Source organism: Paroedura picta, chromosome 2 (genome assembly GCF_049243985.1).
Source record: "Paroedura picta isolate Pp20150507F chromosome 2, Ppicta_v3.0, whole genome shotgun sequence".
Classification (NCBI taxonomy): domain Eukaryota; kingdom Metazoa; phylum Chordata; class Lepidosauria; order Squamata; family Gekkonidae; genus Paroedura; species Paroedura picta.
The window spans coordinates 129,840,886-129,854,258 of record NC_135370.1 but is presented as its reverse complement, the minus strand read 5'-3'; the positions used below and the strand labels follow the sequence as shown (position 1 = coordinate 129,854,258).

At 49.3% G+C, this 13,373-nt stretch overlaps 1 protein-coding gene across 3 annotated transcripts in view; it reads right to left on the bottom strand.

Moving 5' to 3' along the window:
- The window catches only part of PAPLN (papilin, proteoglycan like sulfated glycoprotein), a 77,509-nt gene that overhangs the window by 32,232 nt on the left and 31,904 nt on the right, over positions 1-13,373 (bottom strand). For all 3 annotated transcript variants that reach the window (XM_077322698.1, XM_077322697.1, XM_077322699.1), the window contains exons 5-10: positions 12,965-13,067; positions 10,873-11,003; positions 3,994-4,117; positions 3,487-3,567; positions 2,175-2,347; positions 851-974 (exon numbers count right to left, since the gene is read on the bottom strand). In XM_077322698.1, the coding sequence (XP_077178813.1) occupies positions 851-974; positions 2,175-2,347; positions 3,487-3,567; positions 3,994-4,117; positions 10,873-11,003; positions 12,965-13,067 (736 nt within the window). The remainder of the gene's footprint in view (positions 1-850; positions 975-2,174; positions 2,348-3,486; positions 3,568-3,993; positions 4,118-10,872; positions 11,004-12,964; positions 13,068-13,373) is intronic.

Genomic DNA, 13,373 nt, shown 5'->3' with positions numbered 1-13,373 from the left:
GGCTGGATCATTTGGGTTACTCTGTATGGAGATGGTCAACTTAGATTGTATCTGAAGATCTCTAGGTCCCTGTAGACAAAATATTTGGGCATCATGGACCAGCTGGTTCAGAGCAAAGTAAAAACCAATTCACCTGGAGAGGATGCTGGAGCAAAAAGGCTGCAAGGGAACAAAGCATTATGTAATCAGTTTCAGTGATCAAAACTGATAAGTGGCAACCAGCAGAAGACACAACTACATGGAAGCAAGAAAAATAATTTGGATGAGGGATTAGAGGGGGTACTTATTAAATTTGCACACAATACTAAACTGGGAGTGGTAGCAAACCCAACAGAAGACAGAATCAGAATATAGGATGATAGGCTTGAGAACTGGGCTAAACTGAATAAAATGAAATGCAATAGGGACAAATGTAAAGTTCTGCATTTAGGTAGGAAAAATCATATACACCAGTATAGGATGGGGAAGGCTTGGCAGTAGAATGTGCAAAAAGGATCTAGGAGTCTTAGTAGACCATACATTGAACATGAGTCAATAGTGTGACTCAGTGACTAAAACATGGGTTCTCCATGCTTGGAAATGTTTAAACAGAGGCTGGATAGCCATCTGACAGAGAGGCTGATTCTGTGAAGGTTCAAGGGGATGGCAGGCTTCAGTGGATGAGCGATAGGGTTGTGAGTGTTCTGCATTGTGTGGGGGGTTGGACTAGACGACCCAGGAGGCCCCTTCCAAGTCTATGATTCTATGATTTTTATATTGGTGTATATGATTTTTGGCTGTTTGTGGTGGTATCACCACTGGTACTTTTACTAGAATGGCAGACTGTGGGTCCATCCTTTGTTTCACTTACCTCCACCACACTCCGCACTGCATTCACTAAAGGAGCCATATCCCCAGCTATAGCCTGAGTTCTGTCTTTGGAATGGCAAGTAGTACTCATAATGCACCCCTCGGTTTTCTTCCTGGCTGATAAGCTGAAAAGAAAAGACAAAGCAGGTGCAATGAAAACACATTATTTCCCTTCTCATTGTGGCACTACTGAGGTACTAAAATCATTCCTTGACTGTAGCACTCTATATTACATGCTGGGAACTGTAGCAGTAAATACTCTTGTTATAAACTAAACAAATCTGTTCTGTGCAGAAAAATCCAGATAAGAGGGAGAAGAGTTCCTCCAGCACAATCATAGAATCCCAGAATCCTAGATTTGGAAGGGGCCATACAGGCCATCTAGTCCAACCCCCAGTATCCTCAGAGTTAGATGGGAAAGAAAAGTAGAACTGGATATTGAGCAACAATGAAATACATCATCAAAATATATAATAATGTGACAGAGTGAGATGGCCATGGACCACCTCATAAGAAAATATGGGGGCTGCTCAGCCAGAAAGAAGAAATCAAGGCAAAATCCTGTGTGAGGGAGGAAAGAGGGTGAGACCGACATATTGTATTCATGTTTTATGCTGCCTTGAGCTCTGTAAGAGAGGCAATTAATAGTTTTAAATAAATAAAGTGGTGCTGTTCAAGTAGTTTTATAATTCAGCAGCTGTTTGCATGAACCAAGCCTAAATCTCAATTTCTTCTGAAAAACTAAACAAGAGAAAAACAACAACAACAATAAAAAAACACAACTTTCCCTTCATTTTGGTTATTGCCTAGCTTTTTCGTTTGTTTGTTTGCTAGGGACCTGCTTTATTCCTTTCCTGTCTCACTAGCACAGCACTCCATCTTCAGTAAAGACAATGAACTGCATTCTTGAGTAAATGTGCCTCACTGATGGAGAGCTGGACTTATGTGCTGTTCACAGGCAACAAACTATAACTTAGACCTTAACATAGCCAGCTAAACGATCACTTTACCTCCTACCCAGAGCTAAACTTTTCAAAGCCTGTTGATTTAGGATAGCACTATAAGTGTTTATCATTGTTTGTCATTTGTAATGACAAGGTCACCTGGAAGTCAATTCTCCTTTGCTCCTCCTCCTCCTCTTACTATTGGAACAATGGCTAGGCTAATAGTTTGGTCAAAGACAGTTCAATGTTCAATCTATTTGCCATTTCATTTTTACTTAGAATCTTGGCCCTTCACTACACTCTGGCCATAATTCAGGACTATATATCCTAAGAGCCTGACAAGAAAGTATAGTATACAGGGACATGAACACAGATACTTACTTCAATGACCAAGGGTTCAGTGGTGGGACCCCTGGCATGAAGGAGTTCAGGGGCCAGATCACCCTCCGAGCCTCGGTCATAATGCACCACTGTGCTTGCAATATGTAAGGCCCGGCTGAACTCGATAGTCCAGTGACCATTCAGATAGTATATTCCTTGCACATTCTTGATAGCTGAAGGGAAGGTAAAATAATGGAAGATAAAGTCAAAGAATTGTGTGACTGAAAATTAAAGGCCTGATATTCCAGGAGCATTGTGATTGATGGCTGATACAATGTCTGTTAACACACATGTGGATCAGTTCATAAGGAAGATTCAATAGCCTCAGGGAAACTAACATGCAAATAACTAGAGGGTTATCCAAGAGCACTGTATAACTTCCAGTGAATGGTAAGTGAAACAACTGTAGGAAACAAGTGTCAACACATGACTGTTGCTCCCTTTACTCTTGCTTTTGTCGCAGATAGCAGCTAACTGGCGAATGTTTGCTACACCCACAAAATGTGTTGCCTTTCATAGATCACAGAGAGCCCTCCAAGTTAAAACAGCTTCTCAACAACCAAGGATCACCCAACTGAGACACAAATCCCAGAACCAAACTCTGCAGCAGACCTAGATGCCAACTTTATCCCTATACTCTTGGGTAATACTGTTATAGGACCGAATAACATCAGCATCACCATTGTGGGCTCATCCACTTTCATATTGTGCAATGTAATCACGTGTCATCAACATCCTTCTACTATGTATTGGACAAACATGTAGGTCTCTACATGAGAGTATCAATTAACACAAAATGTATGTTAGAAACTGGTGGGGAAACATTTTAAGATCCTGTGACATTGTAGTATAGACCTAAAAGTCACTCTTCCACCCAAAAAGCTTCAAACAGAATATAAAACACGAAAGTGTTGAATTAGAACTCATCAAAAAATTAAACACTACTTTACTCGCTACAAAGTTTAATTCTGGGTATAAGCTTTCATGTGTGCATGCACCCAAAGGTTTATGTCCAAAATTAAACTTGGTTGGTCTTAAAGGTACCACTGGACTCAAACTTTGTTGTATTGCTTCAGACCAACACAGATACCCACCTGAAATAAGTGTTGTCCCACTGGACTTTTGTTTTATTTTGTATATATTTGTCTCACTCATTCAATAAACAATCTCCCATCATTATTTTGAAATGACAAAGTCCCAGAAATGCTATGCTTTGGTATTTCTGAACTGTACTGGCCTCTGCAGAGTTAAATTGGAGTTATATATTTTATAAGCTCAAAACAGTAGAAAACCGTAAAAATACTGTGCTTACCCAAGAAGTTTCTAGTTGGTATTGCTTCCTTAATGCGAATACTCGTGGCTCCCGTGGGAATGCTGAAGATTTGATTGTAACCTAAAGGAAGTGGAGCGAGTCAGGCACAATAATTTCATATTACTAAGACAGGTGTTAAATTACCTGTGTGTGTACAGAAGATACTTTGCAGAATGAAGAGTAACTAAATGGGATACTTTATGAATCCAGCTGTATCTACTCCGTTGATATTGAATTGGCCAGATCAAAATTAATAATTTTCATTAAACATCCCATCTATGTAATTGATAAAATAGAGCCCAAAAGAGTGGACTTAATAGGTCAAGTCCTAACAGCCATACTGTCCAGACTTCCTTGGGCTTCAGTTATCAAGTCTGGCTTTGAAGAGATAAATAGATTAAGAGGTGCAAGAAAGTCTCCCTTCCAGCCCCTATCTAAAGATTCCAGATATGGCCCACTCCTGCCATCTAGTTATTAAACTATGTCAAGAAATTCACTGTCCTGTACCTTTAGGGAGGTTGGGCACATCAAAAAGGCCCTTCACTTCAAAACATGCTCTGCCGTCTCCTCCACACTGCAGACATTTGTCTTCCTTCTTAGAAGAATCCAGTATGTTATCACAGCCCACAGCCTATAAATAAAGCAGAGCATGAACCAAATGCAAGTATGACGCTGAAGACCAGATGAAGAGTTGCATGGGGAAAAATAAAAGGTAATACTTCTATTTAATCCAAAAGTCAAGAAATCGAGGAATTAGGCTGGAGACAGAAACAGACAAGATGTTGGGGGGATTTAAGATTTGATCTTTCCAGCATCTTTTACAATTCTATTATAGCTGTACAGATGTCGGGGACCCGCTTGCTAACTGAAAAAACAGGGTGCCCCTTTGAAGAAAACGTCACGCCAGGCCTGGTGAACGATACAACAGGAACAAGCTTTATTTCAGCAACGTGGAGTCCGCTGGTATGGAGTAAGAGCTTCCACCGAACTCCAGGTGGAAGCTCCCTTTTATACAAAACCCACCTCCTTAGGCTGTATTGCCCCACCCAGTACTTGCGGAGGGAACATGCTGATACAATCATGACTCATGCACATATGCGAGGTTTTCCGGGGTTCCTGATGGCCCATTTTCCTGGAACAAAGGGCCATCTCCGGGCCCTTGTCAAAAGGTGGAGGGGGACATTGAGGTTCTTTAGCGGCCATTGCCACCTCAACGATCGGGTGGGGCGCCCAGCTGCCGGCTTGCCTATGATCACCATGCCCTACCTCCGTGATCGCGGGCGCCTCTGATGGCGGGGTTCGGTCCGGTTCCCAAGCCACCAAGGACCGAACCACGACATTCTGCCCCCCCAAAGGTCCATTCTCCAACCCCCCGGGACGGCCAGGATACCGCTTGTGGAAACGTTCAGTGAGTCGGGGCGCAAGGACGTCCGCTGCCCAGACCCATTCCCGGTCCCCCAAAGCGAAGTCCTTCCATTCCACGAGGTACTGCAACTTCCCCCTGTGGAGTCTAGAGTCCAGGATATCCGCCACCTCGTGGTGCTCCCCCCCCGGCAGGACCTCGGGCGCTGGCGGGGAAAACACGGGGTGCCAAACGTCACCGTCCGGAGTTTTTTTTAGAAGGCTCACGTGAAAGACGGGATGGATGTGCCGGAGGTTCTTGGGGAGCTTGAGCTTGACCGAAACTTCGTTGATCGGGGCCAAGACCTCGAAAGGCCCCAAAAACCGAGGGCCTAGCTTCTTGCTGGGCAAATTCAACCGTAGGTTCCGGGTGGAAAGGTAAACTCGATCCCCCGGTCGGATCTCTTCAGCTGGTCGTCTCTTCCGGTCGGCGTCCTCTTTCTGCGCTGCCTTGACTTTGTGGAGCTGCTCCTGCAGCGACTTCCAGCAGCTCCCGGCACGCTTCCCCCACTCGCGAAGGTCGGCCGATTCCCGGGCGGGGACCTCTCCAAGCTCCGGGAAGTGTCTCAGGTCTGTCCCGTAGGCTGCCACTAGGCGGTCTCGGAGCGGGGCGGTCGCCGGGTCGGGCTCCCATTCCTCCCTGGCCCGACGCCTAGTGACGACCCCCCGTCCCAGCTGCTCCTCACCAAACACGGACCTGGTGCAGGGAGCGTACCCCTCCCCATAATGCGGCAGACGGGAGAGGGCGTCCGCGAGGAAATTCTCTTTGCCGGGGATGTGACCAAGCTTGAAATTGTACCGCGAAAAGAACTCCGCCCACCTCATCTGCTTGGCGTTCAGGGATCGCGGTTGCCGGAGCGCCTCCAGATTCTTGTGATCTGTCCAGACCTCGAACGGCTCCTCTGTTTCCTCCAGCCAATGCCGCCATTCGGTGAGGGCGAACTTAATCGCAAACGCCTCCTTCTCCCAGGTAGACCAGTTCCGCTCCGTTTCGGCGAATTTTCGTGAGAGGTAGGCTGCCGGCCTCAGCTGTCCCGCCTTGTCTCGCTGCAGGAGAACCGCCCCGGCTGCTGCGTCGCTGGCGTCGACTTGTACCACCATCGGCTGGGTTGGGTCGACGTGCAGTAGCGTGGGCTCAGACGCGAAAGCTTGCTTGAGGGCCAGGAACGCTGCCTCCGATTTCTCATTCCAGCCGAGCGCTGCGCTGGGCCGCGTGGCGCGAGGACCTCTCCCCTTGGTACCTAGCAAGTCCGTGAGGGGAGCCACTACGGAGGAGTATCTGGGGATGAAGCCTCTAAAAAAGTTAGCAAACCCCAGGAAGCTTTGTAGCTGTTTCCGGGTGCGGGGCCTTTCCCAGGCCAGCACCGCCTGCACCTTCTCGGGGTCCATAGCTATGCCCTGGGCTGAGATGCGGTAGCCCAAATAGTCCAGGGAGGGACGGTGGAATTCGCACTTAGCCAGCTTCACGTATAGGTGGTTTGCCAGCAGGCGCTTTAACACCTCCCTCACCAGGGTCACGTGCTCTTGGGGATCTTGGCTGTAGATCAGGACGTCATCCAAATAAACAACCACCCCCTGAAACAGAAGGTCCTGCAACACCTCATTAATTAGACTCATGAAAACCCCAGGTGCCCCGCTTAAACCGAACGGCATCACTTTAAATTCGAATTGTCCCAATTGACAGTTAAACGCTGTTTTCCACTCATCCCCCTCCCGGATGCGTACCCGGTAGTACGCCTCCCTTAGGTCCAGCTTAGTGAACAGAGTCCCTTTGCCCAGCCGGGCCAGCAAATCCGGGATCAGCGGGAGGGGGTAAGCGTTCCCCGCTGCGATGGCGTTGAGGCCCCGGTAGTCCTGGCACAGCCGTCGGGACCCATCCTTTTTCCGGACGAACAAGACTGGAGCTCCCATGGGACTGGAAGCGGGCCGGATGAAACCTCGGGCCAGATTTTTACCCAAAAACTCCCGGAGGTCCTTGAGCTCACCCTCACTCATCTTGTAGATGCGCCCTTTGGGTAGTACCGCCCCCTCTGGGATGTTGATAGCGCAGTCCGTGTGGCGGTGTGGGGGTAGCTCGTCCGCTTCCCGCTCGCTGAAAACGGCTGCGAGGTCTCGGTACTCTGGCGGGACCTCGGGCTCTGGTATCTCCTGCTGCGCCGCCGCCGCTCCCCTGGGACGCGCCGCCGTCCTCTTGTGGCTGGAATTCTCGTGGGGGACCCGATGCCGTGCACCCACCGTCAAGTCGAACTTCAGGGTCCCCGCCCGCCAGTCCACCACGGGGTTGTGTTCCTTCAGCCAATCCAGGCCCAACACCGCCCGATATCCCGCTACGGGGACCTGGATCAGCCACCGCAGCTCTTGGTGGTCCCCTATGTGGATGGCGATAGGACCCACCTCCTCCCCGAAAGGTCCCCCCTGAATCGGGCTGCCGTCCATCTGGACGAAAACCAGGGGAACCTTCCGAATGCGCTTCGGTAGCCCCAAAGCCCGGGCTATCTGGGGGTGGACCATGCTGTGGTCGCATCCAGAGTCCAAAAGAGCCTCCCCCACCCAACTTAGTCCGTTCTCCGGGTTCCGGAGCTCTAAAATTACCACGTTCGGAGGTCGCGCCTCATGCTGTAGGGGTTTTCCCTCGCACCGCGGGACCTGCTGCCCGGCGCCGTCTACAGCAGGTCCTGGCCGTTTCCCGTCGCCTGGGCGCTTCCCGGTTCGTTGCGGAGGTCCTCCGCCCGGCGTGCCTGCTGGGGGCGTGTCGCACCTCCCCCCTGGGAGAGCCCGCGGTCCTCCCCCCCTTGCCGTTGGCACGCTGCTGCGAAATGTCCTGACCCCCCGCATTTCAGGCACAGACCTTCCCGGCGTCTCCTTTCCCGCTCGGGGTTCGGGGGTCGTTTGGGGCGAGAGTTGTCGGGGCCCGGTCTCGGCGCCTCGGCTGACCCGCCTTTGGCCTCCCGGGGGGGTGCGGCGGCCCAACCCAGGCTGGCTTCCAGCTTGGCGACCACAAAACACCACCCCTCCAGTGTAGACAGATCTTCTTCCGTCCCCTTGATCACGGCCCATTCCCTGAGCTTCGGGTTAAGGCCCTCCCGGAAGTACTCGATTTGGGTCTCCTCGTTCCAGGAGAACACCTTGCCTGCTTCCCTCCGGAAAATGTCTATATAGTCCATAACCCCCCTAGTACCCTGTCGAAGTCCCTTGATCCGACTCTTTGCCTTGTCCTCAGCCTGGGGGTCCTGGAATCGTCGGCGGAGCGCGACCACGAAGTCCTGCAGGTCCCGAGTTGCCGGGTCGCCGCGCTCGGCCAACCCTAGGTACCACTGACCCGCCTTGCCCTGGAGACACGAGGCCACCCCCCAGACCAAGTCCTCGGAGTCCTCATACCGGTCTCCATACCTCCGGGCATGCGTCAGCGCGTGGAGGAGGAACTGCGGGAGGTCGTCCGGCGTCCCGTCGAAACGCGCCTTAAGCTCTGGGGGGGAACGTTTTGGAGAGTAGTCCGACCCCCTCCGGATCCGGGATTCTCGGCGTCCGCCGTCTCGTCCTGCTCCGCTCCACCGGCTACCAACTTGCCCAACGACGCCGTGCCGCTCCCTGCCTTGCACGTCGCTCCTGCGTTGGTCCGGCTCTCGCCGCCCCGTCGGCTCACCCGCTCCCCCGAGATCCTCTGCTGTCTCGCCTCTCCGCTGGCCGTCTCGCCTACTCGGGACTGAAAACTGCTCCGGGTCGGGGTCCGGGGCCCGCTCACCAGTGCCGGGCTCGTCCTCGTCGCTGGAGACGTCCTCACTCGACGCGATCCCCTCCGCCGTTGTATTACCAGTCCCTCCGGGCCCGGCCCGAGCTTGCTCACGGGCTTCAGCTGCCTGCAAGCGCCTGGCCAAGTCCGCCATGGCCCGCCGCAGGTCCTCTAGGGATTCCTCAGGTCCTACCGGGCGAAGCGCCTGCCTCAGCTGGGTGTCCCAGGTTGGGGCCAACCCCCCAGACCTCGGCGCGCTCCCCGCCGTGCTTGGGAACCCCATGGCCCGGCGCCTTCCCTTGGCCGCCGCTGCCGAGGGTCTCGGGGTCCCGGACAGCTGCTCCTGGCCCCCCGATTTTCGGAGGAAATCTCCCGGGGACATTAAACTCATGTTCCCGGGGTTCGTGGGGGTCGAGACCGCCCCGTTGCTTGAAAACGCCATCTCTGGATCCGTCCCGATAAGCGCTCGGATGCGATGCCGACCCTGGAGTTCGGTGGGAAGCTCTTACGATGTCGGGGACCCGCTTGCTAACTGAAAAAACAGGGTGCCCCTTTGAAGAAAACGTCACGCCAGGCCTGGTGAACGATACAACAGGAACAAGCTTTATTTCAGCAACGTGGAGTCCGCTGGTATGGAGTAAGAGCTTCCACCGAACTCCAGGTGGAAGCTCCCTTTTATACAAAACCCACCTCCTTAGGCTGTATTGCCCCACCCAGTACTTGCGGAGGGAACATGCTGATACAATCATGACTCATGCACATATGCGAGGTTTTCCGGGGTTCCTGATGGCCCATTTTCCTGGAACAAAGGGCCATCTCCGGGCCCTTGTCAAAAGGTGGAGGGGGACATTGAGGTTCTTTAGCGGCCATTGCCACCTCAACGATCGGGTGGGGCGCCCAGCTGCCGGCTTGCCTATGATCACCATGCCCTACCTCCGTGATCGCGGGCGCCTCTGATGGCGGGGTTCGGTCCGGTTCCCAAGCCACCAAGGACCGAACCACGACAACAGATTAATGCCTTGATTCTGATTAATGCCAATGTGATTAAACCCAGAGAGGGATCTAAACTTTTCAGTTCCATTAGCTTTTGCAAACTGAAACTGTGTTCCCCTTCTCACATGGTTTCAATCTAAATTAGGGCCCTAAAAGGTAAAAGTAAAGGTATCCCCTGTGCAAGCACCGAGTCATGTCTGACCCTTGGGGTGACGCCCTCTAGCGTTTTCATGGCAGACTCAATAGGGGGTGGTTTGCCAGTGCCTTCCCCAGTCATGACCGTTTACCCCCCCAGCAAGCTGGGTACTCATTTTACCAACCTCGGAAGGATGGAAGGCTGAGTCAACCTTGAGCCGGCTGCTGGGATTGAACTCCCAGCCTTATGGGCAAAGCTTTCAGACGGCTGCCTTACCACTCTGCGCCACAAGAGGCTCTAAATTAGGGCCCTATAAAGCTGTAATTTGTTTTTAGAAGAGTACTAGAGATCTATGGTTTCCTTCTCATCTACTTTGACCCTTGATTTTTAAAGCAGGGCACCGATTTCATGATATATACACGTTTATTTAATTTAATCTCAGAGTTCTCACTGGTCAAGCAGCTTTTATAGGTTTTTTTGAAATTCACTTTCAAATTTAATTGGCAGACTCAAACTTCAGGGATTATTACATGAATCAGATTATCTAGATCTGGTTTTTCTTCCAGAACTGAAACAACTTTAATGGATGGACAATTTATACTAAAAGACTGATGTGGAAGTTCTGAATTTACTTCGACCTTTCGGTGACTTTCAGTGTCATCAGTCATAACATCTTCCTTGGCTGGTTTCTATGATAGAAGTGGTAAATATCATTTTTCAGTGGTTATAGTATTTCCTGGAGGACAGAAGTTGATGATGAGAGACTGCTTGTCTATCCATGGTAATATGGTGTACAGCAGGGATTCATCTAATTTTCCTTGCTGTTTAAACATTTACATGAGACTGTTGGATGAGGCTGTCTTGAGATATGGGGTAGAGTGTTACTAGAATGCAAAGGACATCCCCAACTTTATCTTTGTTCCCTAATAAGTCATGAAGCTCACATGGCAACCATTGGCTAGTCCAAGTCTCTCATTTGAATTTATACCACTGTGTTGTCATGAGGGTAAAATGGGATAAAGCCCTCTAATTATTTAGAGGAAGGACAGAATACAGTTGTGATAAAAAAAATAAGATGAAAACAAGATTATGCTGGCTTCTGGAAAGAGACGATACAAATACATACTCGACAAATTCCCTCAACACAGATGTCACGCTTCCCGGGCTCACAGGTAGTTCCATCTGTCACAATTTCTTTATGCCTGTAGTAGAAGTTCTCTCCCTTTGGAATACAGTTTAGCTCACATTTATTAGGAGCTGTGAAGGATATGAAAAAAAAATTACTTAACATGCCCTGTCTTTCAAAAAATGAACTTAAACCTTCAACTGTTTTCCCTCTGGGACTTTATGTCCCACTCTTCCCAGTTTTTATAGGGGTTTTCAGTATCATTAAGTCATACAGCATTTTAAAATTATCAAGATGACAAATTAGCAAGAACAACAAAAAGCCTCCACTGACAGCTAAAACTGCCCAGCTTACTAGAAACCATCCAGGAGTCAGCCAATACATCATCAGAACTAGCAATAACACCCCGGTGATCTTCAGAGGTCCTGCTTCAGGTATGCTCACCACCTGAGGCTAGACAAGTTGCAACCTGAGAAAGGGTCATGGTGCCAAAACTTTGGAACTTCCACCCCAGGGAGATTCGTCTCCCTCTATTGCTATTTTCTGCCAGCGGGTGTTTGATGTACTCCCAGTAACTGTTATTGGCCCTTCTCCAAGGTTGCGTTATGTCTTTTCATTGAATTGTTCATTTTTATAAATACTTTATTTCAAATGTTAAAAAGAAGCAATGTGAATACAGCTGAAGTAGTGTCCTTAAACTTAAAATATAATTAAAGTGTTTCTTTAGCCATGCTATGAAGACATGGCATATGAGAAGGACGAATTAAGACAAACTGAAGAACTGTACATAAGAGATGAAAAAATGACAGTTTCCTTCAAGGCGAATCTTTTGAAGAAGACACCTGCAATTTAGGATGCACTCTTTCCCCTCATGCCAGAGGAAGAAGAGTGCTGCTGCACTGCCATCCTGTGGCTGCATTGCAATGGGGCTGGACACTTTGCCCACGCCTGCCCTATGAAGTGCCACAGCCCATTTAACAACTGGTCCCAAGTGAATGCAAGCCTCTTAGCTTAGGGAGACTCACTGCAGCCAGAAGCTCAGATCCCTGCAGCTTCTGGCACCTGCTGATTTCAGTTCACATTCTGCTCCCGGAGAACCATTGACTCTTAGCTCACACCCTCACTGGCTCTAGAGCTCCCTGTCATACACGAATGTCTCCTTTGCCAAACAACACCAGGTAACATTGAGGGCGAAGGAACAGGCCATCAAAGTGGAAGCCATTGGTGTCCATTTAAATGCCTTGGAGCATACTGAACAGCTGATTCCAATGATAAAAGCCTCTGAGGAATCTGCTGTTTGTTGGGTTGGGAGGAGAGGTTATCAAACAGTCAGACAGACAGCGGATTTGAGGAGAGAACTCTATTCCTGGATTGGTATGGGATGTGTGTGTGTGTGTGTGTGATTCAAAATGACCCTCTGCATGGCCTGACAGTCAGCTGATCTGGAGAGAGACTTCTCTCACCAGATCGACTTGGGCAGTGCAAGGGGTGGTGGTTTGAATCCCCCTACCGCACAGGCCAAGCCAATCAGGGGAGAGATGTCTGTCCCTGGATCAGCCAGGAACCAAATAGGGGAGGGGGTGGGGCTGATTAATCAGCTCTACCCCCTGCCTCCCTGACCCCTTGGAGCTGGCTGCAGCCAAATTGCCCATCTCCAACCATTACTAAATGGGTGTTATTGTACTTTGGTCACACTGTGAGAAGGTGAGTCACCAAGATAGTAATGCTAGGAAAAGTTGAAGGCAGCAAAGAGATGGATCGACTCAATCAAGGAAGCAATGGCCCTCACTCTGCAAAACCTGAACAAGTCTGTTAAATCAGAAGCAACTTGATGGCACATAACATACATATATAAGAAGGCACGCTAAGACATTTGGAAATATGCAGGGACATATGCTTCTGTTCATTGTCTTCTTCATGTGAGACAGATTTTCCTACAGACCCTGTACAATTTACAAACAGGAATTTTCTTAGAGAAAAACATTGCAATACTGTTTCTGCAGAATTTTATTTTCCATAGAAACCATTTCACGTTACCCCAAATCTTGTATGTAGTCTAAACTGAAGAATCATTAGAAAATTCATCTGTTACCTCCATAGTAAGGGAGCCACTTGTATCTCTTTCCCTGAAATTCTGTCCCATCAAACTCTGCACATTGCTCTCCTCGAAAATCTCTTGAGCCTTCAGGACAGTTCTGGGAGGGAAGAGAGAAGAACATAATCTCACAAGGAGGAATATGAGACACTTGGAAGAATCCTTCCAAGTGTAAGTATTTTGTTCAGGATCATCTAGCTTATGGAAGATGGTTAAAAATCTGTTTCTTATATGCTTCCAAAAGGATTTTGATATAATCAGCACACAACTACAGATAATATGGTGCACAGAATTGAATCTTGTGTTTGGGGTTCATAGTTCTATCAGACACAAAGTTTATTGAGCAACCTTGGACTAGCCAAATTTATGCCCAGTTACATCATAGTGCCAGCAATTTGTCATGTGC